Below are 25,356 nucleotides of genomic sequence, written 5' to 3'. Positions count from 1 at the left end.
TTGCTATTTTAAGTTTTACATGTATGCAGGATTTCTTTTACCTTTCTCTTGCAGATGTAACATTTCTACTCCTAGAAATCTGCATAGCCTAAAACATAGGTCAGGTCAGTTCTTTTTGAATCCTAGTATACTCTTATTTTCTTTGTATATAAAAAGGCCTGGGTCTGCCACCTTTGCTGGACTGACTTTGTGCTGCATCAGATTCAGCTCCTAGGTAAGGCTCTGTACAAAGGTCAGTTTTCTTGAATGTTACAAAGCCAGCAGCCTCCAGCTAAGGAATTATCTGTACAAGAGGAGATTCATTTATTTCTTCTGTGCATTTCCTTCCCTACTTTCCCTGAGAGTCTCTTCCCATTCTTCTGCTGCATGTTCTCCAAAAGCAGGACTCCAACCTGCACTTTATGTCTCATTATATATGTGTATGTTTGAGACTCCTGCTCCATTAGGTCATATACCTCTCTTTGCTTTCTTGTCATTGCTTTGACACCCTCAGATAGGTGGCTGTGTATCTTTATTTCCATTGCAGGGCAAAAGGAAGCAGCCTCTGCTACGCAACATAGCCAGATGTACCCAATTTGTAGTGGCTTTTGATGCAGGTGTCTGATGTGCCATGAGAGAAGACAGGAGGCAGAGCTGAAAGAAGCTGATACTGTACCTGGCACAGGCAAAAAGTCAACAGGTTGTGGGTGTATCACAATTTGGAAATGAGTAGTGTTGTAATGTCACCGTCTCCAGTGTTGCAACATCTGTGGGCACTGAGGTGTTTGGTAGGAAGACTGTGATTCCTTCTGCTTGAAAGGGGTTGTGTGGCCTTCTATCTTCCTCTTTAACATGTCCCACCTCTTGAGCAATATCAAGAGATAACAGCCAATGAAATGTTTCTCTCTGCATTATAGGATTTTTGAGAAAGTGCAGGGAGGAAGGAGGATCTTTCATCTTGCATGCGAAAATGTTACCCCCACATAACTTAGCAGCATGATTAATCAGGTAACAAGCTGGTGGTATTCTACTTTCCATGTAACTTTATCATAGAATCAGAGAATATCCTGAGTTGGAAGGTACCTACAAGGATCATCGAAGTCCCACTCCTGGCCCTGCACAGGACAGCCCCTGTGTGTGTTCCCTGACCACCATCAACATCTGTGAATAGCTCTTAAACTGTTGGTCCACTTCAACCAGCTCTGACAATTTTACCAAGTCTTACAGAGAGTCGTGTTCTGTAACTACAGTGAAAGTAGGTGGCTGCATAAAGGCATGAAGCTGTGTGGCATGAGCCTGTGCTCTGAGACAGGAGGGTACATGGTGGGACAGGGACTCAGTGGGTGGCAGGAAGGCTTCAGCAAGATTTCCTGCCTTTCTAGGAGTCCTGGCAGTAACTATGTAATAAATAGGGAACTGTTTATTCTTTGGTGCAGAAAAAATGCATTTTTCTCATAAAGGGTGTGACTGTAGGATTATATTATTTGTGTTGGGCTGCAAATGCAGGAAGTGAGGAAGTCTGATCCCAAATAGGGAGGAATATTCAAGTTGCAGGTAGGGATATTTTTATTTGGATATGTGGAAAAAGAACTTCTACCATTTTTGAGAGCTGTTACACCATTGGAAGCTTTCTTCCTGTCTGTGGTGTGGTATATAGAGTCAAATACATGCTTTCAAAGTGTGCTTAATAAATAATATGTTCTGGCTTTTACCAAATCACAGTAACCTAGTGTAGCCTTCAAACTGGTTTTGCCAGTTGTAGAGCAATTATTTTTTTTAACTTTTAAATGATCCCAGTATGAATTCATGTATTGGGATCATGTAGCTGACAAATCTCAGAGAAATAGGTTCTCTCTAGGTTAGGACAAAAGAAATAAGAAGAATCTATCTGTTTTGCTTTTTGGCAAAACACCAAAAGAATCTTTTAATTAGAGCAATTTCATTCTGTCTATCTGCCATGAACCTGACTTGATGGGAGCTGATCCTCTAATGAGGGAATTAAATGTTTATTTCTGGTAGCCCACAGCCTGTGACATGTGACATATTGCTGGGTGTGTGAGAGCTCTCAGCCAGTTCCCAAGAACTTCTCCTTTACCTCTCCTATCTTTGCTCTACTGTTCCCTCCTGAATATCACTTTTCTGATTTCTCTGTTTGTGATATTTTGACTTGGGAAAAATTTTAGGAATTGATAGACATAGTTTCTCTGTGGTGTTGTATTTGGGTCTGTAAATACACAGCCACTTGCTCACTCTTCCTGCCCCCACCCTGGTAGGATGGGGGAGAGAACTGGAAGTGTAAAAATCAAAAAACTCACAGGTTGGGATAAAAACAGTTTAAGAATTGAAAAGAAGAAAAATATTATCAGAGAAGTAATAAATAAGAACCAAGAAAGGCTGCAAATGAAAACACTTGGTCAAATGAAAACCATCAGCTAGTTATTGCCTGAGCAGCAGCGCCCCAAACCAGCCTTCCCCCTAGTTTCATTGCTGAGCATAGTGCCACAGGATACAGAATATCCATTTGGTCAGCTGGGGTCAGCTCTTCCTGCTGTGTCCTTTCCCAGCTTCTTGTGCACCACCAGCTTCCTCACTGGTGGGGTGAGAAGTGGAAAAGGCCTTGGCTATGTCTAAGGTCTGCTTAGCAGGCACTGAATTATCCCTAAAATCACCAGCATAGTCTCCAGAACAAATCCAAAACATAGCCCCATACCAGGTACTGTGGAAGAAGTTAACTCTTTCCCAACCAAACACAACACAGGAAGCATACTTGGAAGTTTGTGAGATCCAGAACGGATTAATAACTCAGTCCAAGTGACCATTATTAAACTGGCTTGTTTACAGGACTGCCACTTTACAAACCACATTTATTGAATTGTTTTGCCTTCAAAAGAGAAGTGGGATGATGGAATGGGAACCAGTCTTGGGGCTCCTGAACACCTCTGCTGTTTGTGCTCCTTAGTATTACGTGGGATGGGGGAGAAATCTGTCCTGCCACCTTAAAGCTGGGAATGGTTTCTTTGGCTCACAAGCTGAGAATTCTATCTGAAGATGCTGTTGCCAATGTTCAGTGCGCTTTTCTTTCTGTGGTCATGACACCTGAACAAAATAAACTTGAAAATCTCCCTCTTTAATTAGTTTCAATTCTCATGATTTAGAATGATCTAGAAGGCCCTATTTTGTCAAGAAACCTCTTTCCTTCTATTTTTGCATTTCACCTTGATTTGATATTTTGTCCTGTCTGAACTAATGTTAATGGGCTCTGTGTTGAACTTACTTACGTGATTAATTTCTCTTCACAGATCATTCAACTTCAAGTGGTACATCATCATTTAAGCCCAGCCGATCACTGGTTTCTATTCCCACTGCCCATGTGATGCTGTCTAGTGCCAGCTCTTCACTTTCCAAACACAGGGAAGCTTTCAAGTCTGATGGCTCAAAATGGAGTACAAGCTTTGTACGGTCAGGAGGAGGCAGAAATCAGGGAGCCCTGGACAATTCTCTTGACATGAAAGATGCAAGACCTGTAAGAAAATGGTCCTCCTTGTCTAAACTCAGCTCACCAAATAATTTCAGCCAGGATGGAAGTAGTCATTCAGTGGAATACAGGGCTGGTATGGACAAAGCTGTGCCACCTCAATTAAGGACAAACGGGCCAAGTTGTTTGCATGACAGCATGGAGTTGCTAAAAATTGAGGACAAAGAAATGGGGAAGAAACGCTCTTCTCTACTGGACTGCAAATACAAATTTGAAACGTGCAGCAAAGACGACTTTGTTTCAGATTCCCCAAGTAGGAGACATGCCTTAGACTTGACCTACAGTGCCTTACCTGAAAGCAAAAACAAACCTATGGCAGGCAGCTGTGAAGCTTTTGGCCAGAGATACGCGACCCTGGGACAGCAGGCTGTGAGCGGAGCTCCCATACAGCCGGCAGTGAGGACTCAGATGTGGCTCAAGGAGCAGCTACGGGCAAATCCCCTGGACTGCAGGTCTGCTGAGGAGCCCTACGGCGTGGCCACATGGCACATGCAGCAGCTCGAAGATTTTAGAGTAGCAGGTGACCAGCCGTTGCCGGTAAGGATAAAGCTTGGTGTTTGCTGCCATCATGTGGCATCCTGTGTTATACCTGAGGAATAACAGGCAGTTTTTAATGAAACTGGAAAGGAAACAGGTCCTGCTAACCAAGGCATTTTTAGCCAAGTATTTTTAAGCTTTGATTTGGGCTGTTGCTGCTTGTTTCTCAACATTAGTTGTTTCTTGGGTTTTCTTCCATTTCTGCTGTCTGCGTATAGTTTACTTCGTATAGTTTATAGTTTACTTCGGTTCACTTTGCCTGTCTGCATGGGACTAACATGAAGCTGTGCACAGAAAGAGGTTCATCGAGTAGCCTTTTTAGTAGTTTTAAGAGTAACTGCATAGTGGGGGAAATATGAAGGTATTTTGACTTGAATGGGCTTACAAAGAGGCTCCATTTATGCATTCAGCAAAATAAGAATGAATTTTGTATAGTGCAAGGGTGAATGAATATTCAGTCTTCTTAAGCCTAGCACTTAAAAATGGAATTCAGTTTGATATTGCTGCTTATTTTTTAACTAATAAAAATCAACTAACAGTAGTCAACAAATCTGGTTTATTTAAATAGTATGAATGGTTGATGCATCACACTTGAAATATTTTCATCTTGAGACAATCAAACACATAGTTTTAAGAGATAGGTAACGCTTTCTAACATGAAATTAACAGTCTTTGTTTCCAGCTCTTTCCCTAATGGGGAAGTAAAGTTTGTGAAGAAAGGCAGTATTTAAAATCTACGTGTTCATGCTTACTTGTTTAGTAAGTTTGGCTTGGCTTGACCAAAAAAAAAAAAATAAAAATCCCAGTTTACAATATATAAATTTCTCTGAAAGGCATTTTAGGTTTAGACTAGGATATTATCTCAGCAGAGATAATCCAACTATATGTTCAATTTCCTGTTTTCTTCAGCCTGAAATACACAGAGTAATTTACAAAGAATTGTGCTCAGGTTTTCTTGTTCCTTCTGCTGTACATTGATGGAAAAAATGACAAGTTTAGAGATTAACATCCAGTTTTTGCTCTTAATGGTGATCTGGTTTTGGTTTTTGGTGGTGTTTTGACTTTTTGTTGTGTTGGCTTTTTATGGGGTTGGTTTATGTTGTTTGGTTTTTTTTTTTTTTATTTAAGAAAATTGAAGCCAATTAATATGGCCAAACTAATAGTAATCTCTAAGAGTTTGTCTAAAAACCTGACGTTGTTACAGGTCACCACCCTTTACCTTTATTGCTGCAGAAACCCTCATCTTTCTCTTTAAGCACTTCAAAGATTCTGATGCTGATAAATTCCCCAGGTAGGGAGCAGAGGCTGATGGGGTCCTCTCAGAACCGAAGAGACAGAGACTGGTTGTGCTGAGGCTGTGTCCAGGGCACTGCCAGCTGGACTCTGGGCAGCTGGCACCTGCTGGTGACATTGAGGAGCACACAAGGGGTTTGGGAAGTGACAGCAGGGTACCATGGGGGAGCTTGGTCTATCCATTCATTCAAGTCTTCCCAAACCCCTGAGATGTGTAGCTGGCTGCAGCCACCTGTGGTGCTGTCTGTGAGATTTGTGATCAGGTTACTGTGCCTGGTGATTCTCTTCTTGGATTTAAATACACAGAATGACAGGGTTAGAACAGACCTTAAAGATCATGTAGTCCCAACCCCCTCTGCCATGGACAGAAGACACTTCCCACTGCACCAGGTGGCTCAAAGCCTTATCAAGCCTTGCCTTAGCCACTGCCAGGGTTGAGGCATCCACAGCTTCCCTGAGCAGCTGTTTTGGTGTCTTACCACACTCATAGTAAAGAATTTCTTCCTAATACCCAGCCTTAAGTTTCCCCTTTTTCAGTTTGTACCCATTACTCCATAGAGTTCCTGTGAAGGAGCTCCAGTAGGGCCCCTTCAGGTACTTGATGGTTGTTATGAGGTTTCACACAACCTTGTCTTCTCCAGGCTGAAGAGCCATACCTTACTCAGCCTGTTTTCATAGGGGAAGTGTTCTCGTCCTCTTACCAACTTTGTGGCCTCCTTTGGATTTGCTCCAACAGTTCCATGTTCTTCTTTATGTTGGGGACACCAGAAGTGTATGCAGTACTCCAGACATGGTCTCACAATAGTAGAGTAAGCTTTATTTACTTATTGACTTCATTTAGGTACTTGTCTCTTCATCTTTTATGTGCCTTTACAACATTTTGTTTAGGATGAAGTTTTAGAAATTTAATTTTGTTTAGATCAAACCAACTCCCAGCTTTTGTCCTTCACGTCTCAGAAGTGCTTTCTCCCTCTGATCATGTTTAAATATAGTATGAAGGCAAATTACATGTTTGAAACAGATGAAGCTCTGTATGTGCTATTACAGTTACTCAAAAACTTTCATCTGTGCTGGCATTACTACTGAGCTGTATTTGGAGGACAGAGCCAGCAGGGGGAACACAAGCATTATTTATCTTTGACCTTGATTGAAAAACAGTGCTGAACCTTCCCAGGATTTTTAGATTTGACATTTTGCCTGAAACTGGCTTTTCTTCTTTTTATTCTTTTTTTTTTTTTTTTTTCCCCTCACCTGTGACTTTTTTACATCTCTGTGGAGGAAATTTCTGATGGTCTTAGCAAGCTTCCAAGCTTCCATTGGCATGATCTGGAGTCGTATTACTGGGCCTTGAAATGGGATCTGTTTTATGTCCTCGAGTGAAATGTGGTTGTGGATTAAGACCCAGAGAAGGTTAAAGCATGTGCAAGAGCAGTGAGCCTTTGGGCTTGTAGAGGCATCCCCTGCTGTCCCTCCCAGCCCTCTTTCTTTCTGACAGAAGTGACACCTGCAAGGAGGAAATAAGCCAGAAGCAATGAAGAAATGAGAATGGCTCTTCCTGTCCTGACACCTGTTTTTTAAAGAAACCTGAGCATCATTCTGCTGTGGCCTTTTTTTCAGAGATCATGTGTACCTGGGAACTTATATTTTATTATTTGTGAGAAACCAAGAGAACTGCAATACAAAGTGGAATATACATTTAAGAGATAGAGTAGAAGGCATAAGAGGAAGCTGATGATTTATAAAAGGGGAAAAAGGCACAGCTCTACATCAATTTTTTAATTTTTCTTTTCCTTTTAATGATGTTTACTTCTGCTTTTTTGCTTAGTATGTATATATCCTGGTAGAAATGTAGTGGTTTTTCTAGGACTGAAAAAAATTAGTTTAATATTATTTTGCCTTAAAACTACTATTGCCATAAGCAGAGAATACAACAAACTTTGCTTTCAACTGTTAATCTAGAGCAGCTTTGTGCATATTTAAGATAGCTGCAATCTGTAGCCTTCCCTTCTACGGCCTATCACTAATGAAGTGAGAATAGACTTCTGAATTGATTTTGAGGACTGATGGCTCAGGAACAGCTGTTGGATTTAATAATACACACTACAAATAAGTTCTTATGTCCTCACAGACTACAGAGTTAATTATTGTAAAATCAGACAAGCTTTCTATTTGTTTACTCTAAAGACTAATGGAAAGTACAATGTAACATCCCTCAAAAGCTCTTCCAAGGTTAATTACTTTCAATGTTAAGATTCTCTGCTTTCTTAGTAGTCTGAAGTTGATTGAACTCGGTGGTTTTTCTTATATTTTGCTCCCCAGATTATAATGCCTATCATGTGGCTTTTCTATTCCAGTTGTAAACAATGGGTTGTAAAATAAAATTTACTGTACATTGTAAGGGAAACTCAGAGTGTTGGTTAGAAGGCCTACATTGTGATTGTCCTTCAGGATGTGGTCAGGTTTGCAACTGCAGAAAATGTGCTGTGGAACAACAGAATGCCTTTTAGAGAAGGTGCATCCTTCAGCTGTGGGTGTGATGCTTGTACATTTCAGAAATAAATCTCCAAGGGGAATCTGGTCTTTGGTTATTGTGTAACATCTTGGAGTTGGATCTGAAAATTCATTTCCTTAGCTAATGTGAGTTATTTAATGTATGCTTTTTGAAAATAAACATTCTCCTACACATTTTCTAGGAACAGGTTTTAACAGTTCTTCAGTTTATGAACTGAAACAAAGAAATACTGCTTTAATGAAATCAGTTTCCATGCAGAATTTACATTTCACCATACGCTTAATTGTTTAATTATTTTCAGTATACAGCTGATCTTTGACTAAGGAAATGTGTGATAAGGACTGTATTAAGAGAAAAAAATGCTTATAAAAAACAACTGTATTTTCCATTTACTGAACTTGGAGGCCGTAAAATCTAAATTAAAAAGCTCTATGTTTTCAAGCAATGGCATTTCTTAAAGTCTGATCCAATTATATATGCTGTTCTCTGAATATATGTAGGTACATGCTGTGTGCTAGTCCAAAAATAAGATTTAAAATGAAAGCGTGCCTTGAAAATTGGTGGAGATAATTTAATAAGAAGGAAAGCTTCAGAAGATTGCATATCTACATATTAACTTTGTATAGTGTTATAAGTATCACAGTATGGATCTCTTTATTCCCATGTACAGAGCATCTGTATGATTTTCTTCATGGTGTGCTAAATTGTATCAGAATATTGCAGAGATAATAGGTGGAAATTACTTAAGTGCATCTTTTCCCTTTAATGTACCAGGTTTTGTGTTTTTTTTAATGAGGAAAACACTGGATTGATCATACCATGTATATAAAAGTTGCTGGAAATTAAGTTTTAATGCAATGAGAAGTTTAGAGTTATTAGAACAATTTTCATTGCAAAGCAGAAAAGGAAGAAAGTAAACTGCATGCATATCTAAACATTGGTAAACAAAGCTGTAAAACTTTAATTGAAAGAAAAGTCTCAACATTCATCAGATAACATTGTTGCCACATAAAATTTTATTCTTAAATGTCAGCTCAAAGCTGGGGTTTTGATCAGAAAATTAAAATTATTAATATCAACATTTTCTCCTATATCACATGTTGATGAAACCATACTTCTCAGGAATATAAAACTTCTTAACATGAGAGATTATCACTTTTAGCTAGCAGAGTGGATTCCTTTACTGTGAGCCATAACTAAGCTTTTATGGTCTGTTCCTTTTGCTGTGTTGGTAGCCCAGGAAATGGGATTCCGTTCATTATAAGGCACTTGTAGGTTCAGTCTGGAGTAAGTGCTAGCAGATGATTGGAAACCAAACTTGGATTGTGCTTGATAGCAAAATGAGCCTTGGGACTGGTTAGCTGATAACTTTGCCAGCTTTATATGTCATCTCGGAAAAATGCATATTTCAGTTTCAGCAGCATATTTCAGCATTCGTTGAGGATTCTGTCACGTTCATTGCTGGCTGAGAGGAAGCTGCTGGGATTGTATCTGGGGATTGTTTCTCCATGTTCTAATGGCAAAGTTTCTCACAGACTTCCTTGGTATGTAATTTCTGATCTGGAAATACATACTGGTTGGTGGCAGTAGGCTCATCTTCCTCAATTTATTGAAAAAGAATATGTGATTTTATTGTTCTTTCAGGGCCAACCGGTGTCACACTGGTTTCCCTAAGATAGGGAAACTTGTGAATATACAGAAGGTGATATAGACAATAAGCTTTGGGTAGTCCCAAGCAATATGTCAATGAATAACCATTTTGTTGGGAAAACTGTTCTTATTCTTCTTTGGGCTAGAGTGGGTTTCCTGTATGTTTTGGTGGTTTTGGTATGCTTTGAGCCATCTATGTCAAGCATCAGCAGGAATTCTCCTAAGTAATACACAACTATGTAACCATTACCACGTATCTCTGGTTTATAAATTTACAGATTTTTTTAAAGCAGAATATTTCAATATTATCAAAAATAAATGATGAAGTGCTTATTGTGTTCTAGCTGTGCAAAGTTTTCTGCTTAAAATGCAAACAGATTGGAATTCATACTACTATAATGATCAGCTTCAAAAAACTATGGGTATGCAGTTTGCAGAAGCCATTTCAAATGTTTATTGCACCTATTTCAGAGCAGGTGAGAAAAAAGCTTTCGTTTGAAATATCTGTGCTGCTCTAGGCCATTGTGCTGGTTTGGCTGGGGCAGAGGTAATTTCCTTCATAGTAGCTGGTAGGGAGCTACACTTTGGACTTGTACCAAACTGTAATCCCATGCTAGCTACTATACCATGAAGAAAATTAACTTTATTCCAGACAAAACCAGCACACTAATGCTCTGTAAGCTTTGGAGCAGGTAGCATGGAGTGGAATGTGGGTACTTATTAATGGCAGGACTTCCTTGAGCTTTTGGGTTTGCTGGACATACTGCCTTTTCCTGTGAAAAGTCTATTTAAAGATCAAGTTTAGATGAGTCTCCTGCAGATAACTGAATAACAATAGTGATCATATGGAAGTTCTTGGCGTGAACATGAATAGATCAGCTGTATAATGTACTCAGCACTGAGCAGTATATGTGCTGAAACAGGGATGTACTGTCAACAGTAGGAAACTGGAGCTGGGGCTTCCTCCATCCGTGGAAAACAACATCTGCCTCTTTTGCATGTGTGTTAATATGCATATCTATGCATATCTTACTGTACAATATGTATTTGTACACTCTCCCTGTGTTCCACTTGGAAAAGTGACATGCTAGGAAAAAGTGACATCTTTGGCTCCAATGTAATGCATGAATATCTTCTTCTGGTCCCCCCTGTTTCCCAGCACTTCTCATGTTTTTTTAGTACTACCTTCTGGAAAATCATTCCAACAGAAGCATGCTCCTGTTGGTCGCTCTCCTTCCCAGGACTCTGTGGCAAAAGTACATCATCCTGTAAAGAGCCAGAAAAGAAGGTCATGTAAGATGTTTTTGCTGCATGCTTAGAGGTGAGGACAGGCTATGGACTGACGATTGCACTGGCAAGTAACAAGTGTGTCAAATACGGCTGGAGGGCTCCCACACTGCTCACTTGACCTGTGCATAAGTGGTAAATCCTCTTACTGAGGCTGTAGTGTACCACGGGTTTGTGCAGCTGCATCTACTGCTGGTGTGCTAAGGGTTTCCTCGGCAGAGTCATGATAACCCTGGATAATGGCCTTTTGTCAGTTGTTTTGACAGCTGCTTCATTTGATATGCTGGATAACAGAAGGCTTCTGGCTTTTAAGGTGTTGCAGTGAACCACAGGTGGTCAAAAAAGGTCTAAATAATAATTATGTTTTCATATTTGACCTTCACTTATCCCCATCTCTGCTACTGCAGGCTGCTTTTTGAGGATATCTTTGTTTCCATTTACAGCATCTGTGCTTTTCTCTCCACAGGTAATTTGATGTGTGCTGTCAACTCAAAGCTGGCATTTTGGTTTGCCTTCCTGCTGTTATTTCCCACAAAATATATGTTCTACAGAAATCCCATTTTAAAAATTTGGTTTCTGCTGTACCCTTTTTGCGGAAATTATGTTCCTTGAATGCTGCAAATAATTTGTAAATCTTTAAACAATCAGCTGTAGCAATATGAAACTAGAGTAGCTGTTGATGCATTCTTGGGTTTCTTCAGGTACTCAGCAAGGCTGTAGATGCTTTCTTCACTTAGTGGCAGGTAGATACTTGTGCACAGCTCTTAGGATTGCTTTCTGATAAATGTGGGGTGTGAACACCTTCTCTAACTGTTGGATATTTCAACCTCTGCAGCCTTTGCATACTTGTATTTAGGTAAAGTGTCTACATTATCACTGCAAAATCCACAGGGTGAAATCTGAGAAGGAAGCAGAGCCTCGCAGATGTTCACATCAGCTTCACAAGGATAAATGCGAGTACTAGAACCAAGACAATGAGCAGAAAGTTGAGTAGCAGGTTGAGACCTCTGTTGTTGGCAAGATCCATAACGTGCATCAGTCTGCCCTCTTGTGCCTGCAGCAGACTCTTTAATTGTAGCTTAGGGTTGCTTCTTCAGTACTAAGCCATGTAGGTTCACTTGAATTTAATTGTGTCCTCAGCTCTTTCCCTGGTTTTTAGTTTCTGCCACTTAAGAAGAAAATGTATGCTTACAATAGCTAGTTGTTTGGTTTTTTTCTGGAAAAGTATTCCGGATGCTCCTACAAGCCTTTTTTCTCAAATACCTTAAAAATAAAGTGAAATAAAATTAAGGTTAATAATAACTTTCATTCCAGTACTGAAGAATTTCTGAAGAGCTAATAACTGGAGGAAGGGCTTGAATTTTCTTATACAGTTAGGCACTTCATTGACTTCTTCAATGTGTATGGTACTTTTCAGGCCCATTGAATTTTCAGAAGAATGAACATTCTCAAGACTTGGTCTCTTTCAGTGACAGACTGTTGAAAATTTACTTCTAAAATACCTCTGTAGGTGATACACCCCTCCACCCCCTGCTTTCTTATCTGGGCAAAATGTCTGTCTGTTAATAGAAGTATTTCCTACCCTTCTAGGATTTGGCATCGTGTAGTGGAGTCGTGTTTCGCCAGCACTGTGCTGTGTAAGGTCCATTGCAGTCTTGGAAATGCCTTATGAAGAATCTGGATTGAGCTGGCCGAGGATGTTTCTGTAGTGCTTTTAATAGCACATATGCAATTACTTATTTTAAGATAGCATTAATAACTTAACAATCAGGTTTTATTTATAGAAATATATATACATAAATGAAAGGAACATATAAACCCACTCAGCCCTAACACTGCCAACAGTTGCCAAAAGTTCCTTTTAATAATCAGCTACATTTTTAGGAAAGATCACAAGAGGGCAGTGTTATATAGCTTTACATTTTATGCAAAGGCGTAACTGCTGGCATTATTTTAGCTTAAAAAAACCCCAAACTTATAAAGCAGTCAATCAGATATTACTACAGTAATATCTGTAATAAGTAATAAGGGCCTGTGTTAATTAATTTAATTCACCAGGATTGTTACTGAGATGAGCATCAGTTTGTAAAGGCATCATTATAAATATGTTCTGGGGTTTTGTTTTTTCTTTTTTTTTTCCCCACTTTTTATCATGGAGGTCAAAGCTAAAAATATTACCTTTGCTGTTAAATAAGGCATCTCTGGATATTGCAGGATTTCCCAAAAAAATTTCCAGTTGTATTTTGCTAGGCACTATTCATTTGTAGCCACACAAACATAGGTATCTGGCCTGTAATCTATAGTGTATTGATATGCTTTCAAATATAGATGGGAACATTCTCTAAATTATTGTGTTCAATTACTGTGCTCTAATTTTGGCAGAGAGGATACAGATAAGTATGTTTCAGCCTACATTATAAAGGGTGTACATTTTTTGTGATTATTGTTCTGTGTGTATCCCAGAATATGGATAAGGGTGGAAGGGACTACCATCTTCCTGCTCAAGCAGGGTCATCCTGGAGCACACAGCACCAGATTGCATCCAGGTGGTGTCTGAATATCTCCTGTGAGGGAGACTCCGCAGCCTCTCTGGGCAACCTGTTCCAGTGCATGACCACCTGCACAGTAGAGAAGTTCTGACTCATGTTCAGGTGGAATTTTCTGTGCATCAGTTTCTGCCCATTGTCTCTTGTCCCGTTGCCGGGCACCACTGAGCACAGCCTGGCTCCATGGTGCCTCTTGGCACCCCCTTCAGATACTGATAGACATTGATGGGGTCCCATCTCTGTCAGTTCTTGAGACTGAGCAGGCCCAGCTCCCTCAGCCTTTCCTCTTAGCAGAAATACTCCAGTGCCTTACTGATCTTTGTCATCCTCTGCTAGACCTGCTACAGGAGCTCCATGTTTCTCTTGTACTGAAGAGCCTAGAGAAGACACAGCACTACAGCTCCACCCTCACTAGGGTGGAGTAAGGAGGGGTAGGATCATCTTGAACTGCTGAGAATGCTCTTCCTAATGCATGCCAGGATACCACTGGCCTGGTTGTACCACTGGTCATTGGTGTAGTTGTAGCAAAACGTAAATAAAAATTCTTTGTGCAGGGGTGTGACAAACATTTTGTGCATGGTGTGTGTGAATAATTTTGTTTAAGGCTGTTTTACTCTTGTCTGTCCACTAAGTGGTTCAGTTCTACCAGGAAGGGAAGTTGTTGCTAAATTGATGTAGAAAACTTATTAAAGAAATGCAAGTATCTGCCTTCTAAAGCACCTTACTGACTAGTCTTCGTCAGAGCAAAATTTCAATTTATAAATGGCTCATGTTTTCAACATAGAGAATAATATCAATTATTCAGTTATTGAATCAATTATTATAACATTTTTTGCTGAGGAGCTGGCTTAGGAAAAATCTTTAAAACCAGCGTATTTTGGTTCCTGATTCAACGCCTTCTCAGTATAAAATTGTCATGGAAATTGTTTTTTGGTTTTGTTTTGTTTTTTTGGAGGAAGAGCAATACCAGATTATTGCCTGTTTAGGTGCCTTTATTCACTATTAGTGTGTAAGATGGCATTAGGAAAAAAATATAGGCTAGGGTGGAGTGGAGCAGAGAATGGAAAAGTTAATCCAAGCTATGTGCTGTACATGTTTGCAGTTTTTATTATGGCTCATAAAAGTGGTGAAATTTTTGATTACACTTGCAGAAAATTCATTAGGAATAGTTACAAGCACTAGCTACTGAGTGGGAATCAGGTACACGTAAGTGACCTGGACATCACAAAATAGTCAAGATTACTCTTGAAAACCAAAACAGAATAGATAGACATTTAGAGAATTAGAAAGCTGTGTGATGACTAACTTCTTTTCACATAATTTTAAGAAGTAATAGAATGGATGCTTTCTAAACAGAATTGGATATATTTTATGCATTAATATTTTTCAAGCAGTCCTCTTATTAAATAAAAATACTGTAGATATTATTTTTAAAGCTTATATAAGTCTACAAAGATTGTATTATGTACAAAAGGGTTTTTTTAAAAATTTCTTGGTTCAGCTGACAATTGGTGATATAGAGGATAGTAACAGATTTTCTGATCAACAGAAGCCTAAGACAAATGAACCGTACAGTATATGCAATATATCTGCATTGCTGTAAAATAGCAGTAGGGCTTCCATTTTATGGATAACTTGGTTTTGTTCTTGTTTGGTTATTGTTTTAAAATAAGTTACGAGTTTTCAGTTACATAAGAGGAAGTTGGAAGTTGTTTTTATTGGGTTCCATTTTTTAGCAGTGCTTTGCTCTGACTCCTCTATATTACAAGCTTGTGGAACCTGTAACCCAAACATGTCCTCAGAATGTAGTACTGATGCTTTACTCTTAACACTTTTTTTCTTCAGCAAGTGTTCAGTACTGTAAAACTGTTGTCAATTTCCATTGAAGTCTCTTGAAACACATCCAAAGGAAACTAAAGCTAGAAACTCTATCCCTCACAAAAATACAGATTTGAAAAGAGAAGAAAAGTAAGGAGGATTAAAAGGGGAAATACGCTTGCTAAAATCTCATGCATTTGTGAGAGTGGTCAGAATGCATGAAATGGAAATTGAGATTTACACTGACTGTGCAAATCAGTAATGCTCATGTACTAACTTGCAAGTGTGTGGGTGTGTTGCCAGTTTCACCAGTTTCACCAGTGCTTGCCCCAATCCTTATACAAGTAGCTATCTTCATTTCCTCTAGTGGGTAATCTTACTTCAGAGTCTGGTCTCAACATACCTAATCACCAGATAGGAAATTCACCACTGGATTTGCTTGCATTCCACTGAATACAGAGTTTTTTCAAAGATTTCTTCCCTTCCTGCTCAGCTGTTCATTGTCAGCTTTTACTCATGAACTATTAAGATAAACTTATTTTGATTTTCTGTATTCATCAGTAAGAATGTTTACATAAAATGGAATAGAAGAATATATCTTTAAGAAATGGATGTCTGTGACCTCTGTTGATTTTTGAGCTTTCTTTAAATTTGAGAAGTGTATCGAATTTCTAGGAATTTTGTTTAATACCAGCAACATGTAATAAGGTTAGTAGGCTTGGAAGTCTTCTACTCAGTCTTTTTACTCACAATTTCTGGAGTAGAAGTGTCATCTTTTATGTATATAGCCTATGGATTACATGTTGAAAAAATATTTCTGCTGTGCTTTCCCCTCCTGTGCATAATTGTTTATGATGAATTTTTTTATCTGTCATATATTTTAGGAAATTACTTGCATGTTCTTTAGCAGGAATTTGCAGCTGAAGATGGGGATGTTACATCACATACACATACAAATGTGTTATTTGTATGGGTGCACTTCAGTCACAACTGTAATGGTGACCTAGACTTTGCCCACTGCCACATCAGGTGTAAGCCACCTCATGTGACACTGGCAAGTTCCAAGTTTTCTGTAGTTTTAAACCAAGAAAATTATTACATAAATTAGAACAAGCCTTAATTAAATTGTCTAAAGGCAAATATTAAGAACTCTGAGAATCCAAGTTGTGCCAGTTGTCATGTCAGTCAAATGACTATGATAAACAAAATTTTTTATATCAGTTATGGTAGTGCCAATTTTTTTCTGCAAAACATAATGGAAAAATCTTTCCAGATGTCACATATATAAAATCCCTTAAATAGGGAGAAAAACATATGAAATAGCTTTTCCTTTCTGACTTAGAAGAGATTTTTGGTTCATTCTCATATTCCTCTGAAAAACACTAAAGGAATTTGAATGCCTTCAGTTGATAATGCAGAGATGCAGCACCTTGAACTAAGCAGAGCAGAAATTTTCCCAGGATGTGTTGAGGGCTGTATACCTGTAAGCTCTTCCTTGGGCAGGCATGATCCAAATTTGGAACCCTTCCAAGGGCTTAAAGATTTTCAAAGAAACCTAAAAACACTTAGGCCCCCAAAAAGTGATGGTGGTGTTTATCTGACTAAAATATGGACTTTATCAGCTGCTGGCTGTTACTGATCAGAGCAGATAATCTGATTTACTGATTTACCCCACATAGTAAAGACATCTGTTGATTGAGACTGACAAATTGAGTCATGCAAAACTTTGTAACTACAGGCTCTAAACACTGTTCTGCACAGAAAATGTGTTTTTAATACATGTAGCGGGCAGTAAGATAACAGAGCACTGGTTGGCACACCCTCTAGTCCAAGTGCTAGCCCCTGTCACATGAGGATCCTTGCACTGGGAGTTGCACGTGTAGGTCTCTCTTCTTCCTGGGGTGACATTCCTAGAGGACAGGGCAGAGAAGTGCTGGAACTTCAGAGAAGCATCACAATGATACAGATCAGCAAGAGGCAAATTAAAATCAGGCAGAAATTCACAAACAGCTCTTGGAGCCTTTGGCGTGCTTGTGGGTTGACCTCAATAGTTGAGGCTCTCCTCAGAGCGGAGCGGGTCATGTGTTGGACCTTCTCCATGGCAACAAGAAAGCAGAGGGCACAAATCAGAGATTTTAGAAGTGCAGGAAAGAAGAGCAGTGGTCAGGAACAGTGCAAAGTGCCTAATATCTTCTCTTTGTTTTAGACAGCCTCTGCAGAGCTGGAAAGCAGGAAAGTAGAGAATTAGAAGTGCAGAAGTTTTTATGAGTGCAGACGGAGATTGTTTTAAAGGTTTAACAAGTCTGAAATAAACATATTGCTTTTATAGTGTTTTTAGGTTAAAACAGAATTTTTAACTTTTGGGATTTTAAGTTTAGATTTGTGCTGTATTATGCTTCTCCTCCTGAAGGCTACTGAGTGCCTGCTTCTTAGCAGTGTTGAGTAACTGTACTATGGAAATTGTGGATATCTGGGTTTTTCCCAGATTATTGCTTTAGAGCCTAAGCTCTCTATCTCACACAGTCTCTGAAAAGGCTGTGTCTGATTGCCTTTCCACACACACCCCTCTGCTTTATTTGTTCAAACACATGTGAAGGCTTGATGATAAGAGTAGGGTCACAGATCTTTCAGCCAGGAGATCTGGATAGCCCTGCTGGCTGGTAGTGACAGGACAGATAATCTGATTTACCAGTATCTTTTTCTGGGAGGAAAATAAATCTTGTTGAAGTACTTCCATTCCAAGAAAAAGTTCTTTATGGTGGGCAGTTAAAACCTAATGCATCACTACTGTAGGCAATTTTAGTAGCACAGTTCTCAACAGACAAGACAGAGCAAGGACTAAATCTTTTTTATGCATGTAGGACAATGTATTACAAATGTGGGTGCAAAGGCAGAGGAATGCTGTGAGGAACAAAACAAAGCATTTACACAACTTTGTCTTTTAAGTGAGTGTTACATTTAAAATGCATTTTCCTCCTTTTTAATGTCAGATGGAAGGACAGAATATCAGTTTTTTTAAAACTCCAAACGAGTAGTTGCAACGTAAAACTTTCCATGGCAAGAATCTAGCTTTGATGTATCCTTGTTTAGCTCATGGTGAGTTGGATTCTGAAGGTGCCTGTCATTGTCTGTGCTGTCAATATGTGAAAACTTGGTTTTTAAAGTAATGAGGATATGTGCATTTGTCAAACTTTGCTCCTAAAGCTGCACTTACCCCTAAACATTTTATGAATTTATATTGTGTTCTTATATTTCACAGAAGGCCTCTCCTTGTCACCACTTCATTATTTTTTTCTTGGAAATAAGTGAAATTATGTATGCCACATGAAGGAAAACAATTGCCTAGAAGTCTGCTGCCCAAATTACATGATGATCCTGACTGAATCAGAGGTACTTTATTGCCCATGAATTTGTCTTTATATGTGGCTAAAATGGAAAAACCTTAAAAGGAAACAAAAGTGTCTTTCAGGCTCTTCCTTTTTTAATCCCTTCATGTTGGGCTATAGAGTCAAATGGTACTGTATGAACAGAATGCATGTGTTTTCAGTGGCAGAGTTGGTATTTAAGAGAGACTTTCAAAAGCAATCATTGCACATGGTTATTTTAATACCTTTAGAGGATTCCATGTGATGACATCTTCTCAAACCGAACTTCAGATTTTGTTATGATTTTTGAGCCATAGTTGATCTTAACTTTATTGCGAAAAAACCATATGCCAGAACATACTCTTGTAGTGACTAAAATTTTTCATCTTTGTTTGACTTTTTGCTGTACCTGCTTTCATCTATTTAAGCAGTTAAAATGCTGCCAAGTATATTCTGCTTAGCTCTTTGCTAGTCCTGGTCTGTCCCAGGTGCAGTAAAAGCAAGACATGCTCAGGAATTCTAGTCTCTTGGCTGAATGCACATTCATTCTCCCAGCCCAGTACAGGCTAGAGTGCATTAGACTGTTTATCTTCTTGCAGACAAGTCCCAGTAGATGAACCACAAATGGATTTACATGGATAGAGAGGAGTTTGTGTAACCAGCTTCTGTGACAGACACTGCCCGGAGAACAACATTTCCTGCGGGTGACTTCATCAGGGCATTTCATATCGTTTTTTCAGTGTCAGATGTGTGCAGCTCTTGGTCTTTGAACTGTGTGTGACCTGCTGCAGCAACATTTATCTTTCCTGATTGTGTTTTTTTTTTCCCTTGGGGCCCACAGAAGGGTTGAAACAGCATCAATGTGTACCTGTTTACATACAGAATAAATGTACATTCCATTTCATGTGCACTGCATTAGGTGTAACTGCATTCGTGCTGCCACCTGCACTGCTGTGTTGCTGCATATGTTTTGCTTGCATGACTCAAGAGGGAAGGTCCTCGGTCTCTGAAGTCCTTCCATTAACAGCAATATTATCTGGTTGGGCATCACAGATGCAAGGCCAAAATAGATACTTGGACATATGTGACCAGAAGGGGATACAAAAATATCTTAAAAAATGGAAGGTAGTGTAAATTAAAATCTCTATACCTCATACAGCTAGAAAACATTGTAGAGAAAGGATGAGGAGAGAACAAAATAGATTGAGTTTCTTGATTTAATAGTTTACGTGGTTTTGGAAGTTTGTGATACATCTATGTGTTTAACCTCCTACGTCTGTGGGATAAGTTTTCTTGTAAGCAAAGGAAGCCAATTCTGTGTCTGTATTTCAGCAAGTTTGTCTTTACAAGTGCTCAAGTTCAACTAATAAACACATACCTTTCTTTTTAATCCTCCATGGTGCTGTCACCCACCTAAAGTGTGCAGAAAGAGAAACAGATTCAGTAATGCAGCTGCATATGGGTGGCTATCAAGGTCAGAGTTGGCGTCTTGGAAAATAATTACACAGAAACAAAGACTGATCGTTGTCACAAATAGTAACTGCTCTCCATTGTTCAGTCCCCAGTGTTTTAGGCCAATATAAAGAATTGTGCATGCACACACCACTTCTTGAAACAAAAGTGCAGCAACAGGGCAAATTATATTTGATATTTTTTAGAAGTCACAAAGTGTGATTCATGTGACAAGACTGAGTGTCACACAAGAGGAGCAGTTGGGTGCATTGCTGTGCAGTTTTGTTTTATCAGTGCTGTTAATGGGTGTGCAAGGTTTGTTTTAGGCACAGAGTGAATCTGCAGGAAGAGGTCTGGTAGCTGACCCTGTATGTTACTATGTAGGGAATCCCCTGTACCCCATACTTTAGAATGAGTCACTGATCACAATTATTGCTTCCCACTTCACTGACATGTGACTGTTTCCCTGATTTGTGTTAGGTTATTTTTATCTTTGTTCCTGGGTGCCCTTCACAATGAGAGAGGGTACGTGACCAAAGCGAAAACTGTGGGCCACACTCAATCCTGGTGCAACTGCATTGACTCCCTTGAAGTCATACAGGATAAATTTGGCTCCCTTGGAAATGCCACAGCCTGTTTCCTGTCATATGTTCACTAAATGCAGCAGTGATATCAGTGGAATAGAAGAGGTTTGACTTACTTGAATTCTTGCATTTGTGCATGACCAAGTGAAGCCCTGAGGGGCTATTAAAGTTATGTTGCATAAATCCATTGCATGAATTTTTACAATGAGATGTCCCAAAACCCCAGTATTTCACTTCTATCCATTAAAAAAGAAGTCTTACTAACCATAAACATAGTGATGGAAAAAGTACTATAAAGCTATGTTGATTGAAGATTTAGGCACTGACTTGTGGCATATAATGTCATTTTTCATTTATATGGAGAACACATTTCCTTGGGATGGGGAAAGAAGCAACAATTCAGCTCATAGTTTGAGAAGTGCTGATAACAGGAAAAACAAACTCATTTTATCTTTCTCTTTACCTTTTGTCTGTTTTGTACTGAAGTGTCGTGTGTTTCAGAGAGCATAGGGGAAGACTCATATTTCAGATTATTTTTTTCTCCCCCTTACAAATGCATTGTTTCTACAATCTTCCTTCTGAGTAGCTTTGATGTTCTTAGTGTTCTAATACACAAGACCAACAATAAGAGCCTCTATTTGTATTTCAAGTCTATGAGAATGTGAATGGTGTGACAGGAAATTACATTGATGAAGAGTTGAACACTCCAATCATTTTGGGTTTTGAAATTTATCCACATGTCTTGTGGATAACTGGGATTTATATGTGTGCTGGTCCATTAGAGTAGCCTGGGAGCCAGTGCTTTGGACTAGTTTTAAATTCCCTGCAAAGTGGTGCAGGACCATGCAGTGGGATCTTAGGCAGAATCTTCATACTCATGGGTTCCCCTCATCAAAATAAAACATAAAATAACTGTATACCAATTCCAGTCTGTTGGTGTGATCTGCCTTTTATGTAGTACATTTCTTTTAGGAAATGAACTCCATTCTCTGCTGTGTTCACTGATTACCTAACAAGTTGTTTCATATTGAGTTTTAGCTATGGTGGTTCATAATGTCCCTTTAATTAGGAAATGGTCTAACTGTAATTTGAATTAAAGTAAAAATTGAAATATGTTTAGCATGTATAAAAGGTAGAAGCGGAAGGGGATGTTCTAAGTTTTGTTTTTAACCTTCTAGCAATTCAAGGAACAATGATATGGCATTGATTGATAAGGATATAATTGATAAATTCAACTTCTGAGAAGTTACTTGATGCCAGGAAGGTCCTGTTAAGCCTTTTTTCAGTCTCCAGAAAGCAGAAGCAACCTTTGGTTCTAAAGTGTCTTGTAGTTTTAGGGAAAAGAACTTTACTTCCCTGTGGGATTTTTTATTTCTCCAGATGGGGTACTTTAATATTCCTAAATAGAATTATACTTAAAGTAAACAAAAAGTTACTGTTATGGTTCTGTACATGTAATCCCATGCATTTTTGTTTGCTGATGGTCTGAAAAAGCAGTGAAAATCACCTTTACACTACCAGTACAAGCTGATTTCAACAGTTTCCTGTTGATGATGAAGGCACTATATTCCTAACTTCCCCAGAGGATGAGAAACAAATGCAACTTTGAAAAATAAAAATGTGGTAATGTATAAATCTGAATGTCTCTTAAATAACAATTGCATCCTTGTCTTGGCAAATGAGTAGCAAAAAAAAAGACAAAATTGCCTGCTGTGAATTAAATGCCTAATTTCACTGGTTTCATCAATTTCACTGATTTGTAACACTTATCACCTGCCCTGTAGCACATGCCTCTGTCATGACTGTAGGTTGTTTCTCAGGGTCTGGATGTCTGTGACATGGGATGTTATAAGTGTGAAATTTTTTAATTTAATTTAACAGCTGAGCCACTCTTTCATCTGCATTAAATTATTGAACTCTAACAGGATAAAATTGAGATGATGGGGCAGCTAACCTGCTGTAGCTATGGGATGCATTCCAGCTTCCAGTGAAGAGCTGCCTACAGCAGTTAAGTGTCTGTGTGTATGTTCAAGCTATGTGTCTATGCATAAAGTCTGTATTTTTAAAGGTCTGTATTTGCAAGAGAAGAGAAAGATTCTCTGGGTGGTAGAATAAACCTCAGCTCCTCTCTTCACCTGAAAATGCATTTTATGTGTAACTACAGCCTTGAAAAAAAATCTGTATCGAAATCTTCTTGTTCTTTGTAGGCACTGGGAGGTCTGAAGTGCTTTTGCCTACTGAAAACAGCTTCTAGAGAACTCTGTAACAGATTGCTTGCCTTAGGAGTAACAGCATGACCAGACATTTCTCTCACTTGAATATTCAAAACTGGCATAAGGCTGCTGAGCACAAAACCAAGCACCTGGATGTATCTTTGCCTGATGCCTACCAGTCACTAATAGGAAAAGGAATTGGGTGTATCTGTTCACTAACAGGGAAAATACACCTCACAAAATTAAAAGCCTAAGTTAGGTTTGTCTCTTCTATAACCAGACCCATATGTAGACAAAAGTAGTAAGGTGTGAATTGGTGGAAGGAGGGGAACGTGACTGTAAGGAGCAGAAGTACCTTAGAGACATACATATTCATGAATAGAACTTATTTTTAAAATATTTGTATGTGTAAATATTGAATGTTCTCTATGTGACATGTTTCTCTGAGATGCATATTTTTTTTAGTGATTTTAAAGCTGGGAATGTATTTAATTGTACATGTCTGTGCTTCCCTAAGAAATAAATGGGTTATTTTCTGAATTTGAAATTCATGATGTTTCAAATCCTAGCTGAATTATTTCTCTGTTATTAGAAGCAATCTAGGATGAGTGTGTTAGTTACAATGAACAACAGTAGAAAATAAACTTTTAGTGGATGTCAAAGCAAAAACACTACATGGATTCTGTAGCTTGAAATGCATTTAGAGTAACATGGTATAATTTCAGTTCTAGTATTGCTATAAATCATTTAAATTTTTAAGTTAAGGGTAACTTTTCATTGTACAGCAAAAAAAAAAAAAAAAAAAAAGGTTTTTTTCCTCTCACTGTGTTAGATCAGAAAAAAGTTTTACAGAGTTCATGGTGAAGGAGCTTCTTTACCCTTGCTGGTAAAGGCAGCTTTGGGTTAGGAAAAAGAATGCCTCTATGAAACTTTAGGAGAATTACTCTCTTTGTAAATTTTGGATTAAAAATCAAAACCAAACAGACAAAAGAAAAAACAGACAAAAGGTATTAAATTTAAAAGGAAAGACAAGGGTGTGAGAAACATGATGAAACCTTTTTACCTTCTTGTGCAATACCACCTGTATAAATCATCTACCCAAGGACAGCAGGTCTCCCATGAACATAGAGGAAATTATGTTGCCTTTACCATCACTGAAAGACTCTCCGCACAGCAGTATATCTTTGACTCAGAGCTATAATGCCTGTATTTCCATATTTTTGATAAACAGTTAAAACCAGCTATTAATTTGAGTAGAGGAGTTTTTTGTAGAAAAGTACAGCTACAGCATGCCTTCCTGCAAGAATTAAAAGATTACACAGAAGAGAGATTCCTTACCCCTGGTGTGACTTAGTGAAGAGGAGCTTGCTCGGGGCTGTGGGACGTGCCTGTAGATCTCTGGCAACTTGTCCGAGTCTGTGACCAAGTTGTGGAAACAATTGAAGTAGGCTGAGGGGAAAAAATAACAAAAGTTTCAGAGGCAGGACTCACAGTGTCACTCAGCAGCTCACAAGTTGATTGGTCCCATTTGCCTTCTGACACAGGCAGTGGCTCCTCTAAACTTGTTCCCAGCAGTAATGTATTAAACTTGGGCAGCACCTTTCCTTTCACAAAAGGAACTGTGTGCCAGGGAGACACCTGCTCAATCACAGGATGGGGGAATCTGGGAAGCTGCATGCTTCAGTGAGGTAGCAAAGGGAGCTGCTCCCTGACTCCCTGCCTTTTTTTAAACTGGAACTTACATGGGAACTTACTCAGGGAGCTGCTTTGGATGTGTTACTTTTGCTACAGCAATGTTTCTTCTTCATAAAAAAAACTAGATAGTGAGGGCTGATGCATTTCTTTTGGGTGTTTGACTTGGAATGACTTTCTTTTGTCCAAGGTGTTTTTTAAACTACACTTTCTATACATATAGCTTTGACAATTCTGTTGCATAGCTGGTATTCAGTTTATGATGAATGCTTCCCAATATCATCTTTTGTCTCATGGTGCTTAGACTGAAATAACTTTTCAGTATTTCAAGGCCCTTCCAACCTTTAATGGCTGGGTTAGAGGATTTTTTTTTTTTCCAAATCTGGCATATATAAGTTCATCTCTGAAATTTACCGTTACTATGTATTTTGAAGTATTTTGTCTTTCCTCTAAAACACACTTCCACATTTTTTTTTCCTTTCCCACTTTCTGTGGCTGGAAACTATTTAAGTGAATTTTTTGAGAACCCTTTCTCTTTGTTTGGATAGGAGTAGCAGCTTGATGCTACTTTACAGGTTATCTTTTGTATACTTTCCTGTGTTGAGAAATGATAACACAGTGCATATGCAGAGTAGGTTTTGTGCATTGGGGAAGCGAAGGATTTACTGGATGCGAAAGGATTAAGCTGTCAAGTGAGAGCATCCAGCATGAGGCTTTCTGTGTGGATGCAACTGACAGCATGTGCCTTTTCCTGATTTGGAAATTGCAGGCAAAAATACAGAAGCTCAGCCTAACTCTGAACACTTAGAGATTCAATTTTGACAATAATTGTTTAGCATAGATGAGTGCTTGGCTTTAAGCAGAAACCCAGACAGGGTGGGTATTTTTGGTTT

General features: G+C 38.8%; 2 protein-coding genes across 2 annotated transcripts in view; one reads left to right on the top strand and one right to left on the bottom strand.

Annotated features, from left to right (window-relative positions):
- The window catches only part of CEP85L (centrosomal protein 85 like), a 108,506-nt gene that overhangs the window by 39,307 nt on the left and 43,843 nt on the right, over positions 1-25,356 (top strand). The window contains exon 3 of the mRNA XM_058834393.1: positions 3,279-4,051. Coding sequence (XP_058690376.1) covers positions 3,279-4,051 — 773 coding nt within the window. The remainder of the gene's footprint in view (positions 1-3,278; positions 4,052-25,356) is intronic.
- PLN (phospholamban) lies at positions 14,424-24,306 on the bottom strand. The gene is made up of 3 exons (XM_058834394.1): positions 24,110-24,306; positions 19,901-19,935; positions 14,424-17,378 (listed from the first exon to the last, which is right to left on the bottom strand). The coding sequence occupies exon 3, from the start codon at positions 17,255-17,257 to the stop codon at positions 17,099-17,101; it is 159 nt and encodes a 52-aa protein (XP_058690377.1). The 5' UTR covers positions 17,258-17,378; positions 19,901-19,935; positions 24,110-24,306; the 3' UTR covers positions 14,424-17,098.

Source organism: Poecile atricapillus, chromosome 3 (assembly GCF_030490865.1).
Source record: "Poecile atricapillus isolate bPoeAtr1 chromosome 3, bPoeAtr1.hap1, whole genome shotgun sequence".
NCBI lineage: Eukaryota > Metazoa > Chordata > Aves > Passeriformes > Paridae > Poecile > Poecile atricapillus.
The sequence above is the reverse complement of the archived record's forward strand: the minus strand, read 5'-3'. Positions and strand labels throughout refer to the sequence as shown.

Bases quoted from the DNA above. Each gene is read 5' to 3' on its own strand.
- PLN (XM_058834394.1), bottom strand. From the start codon at position 17,257: ATGGAGAAGGTCCAACACATGACCCGCTCCGCTCTGAGGAGAGCCTCA.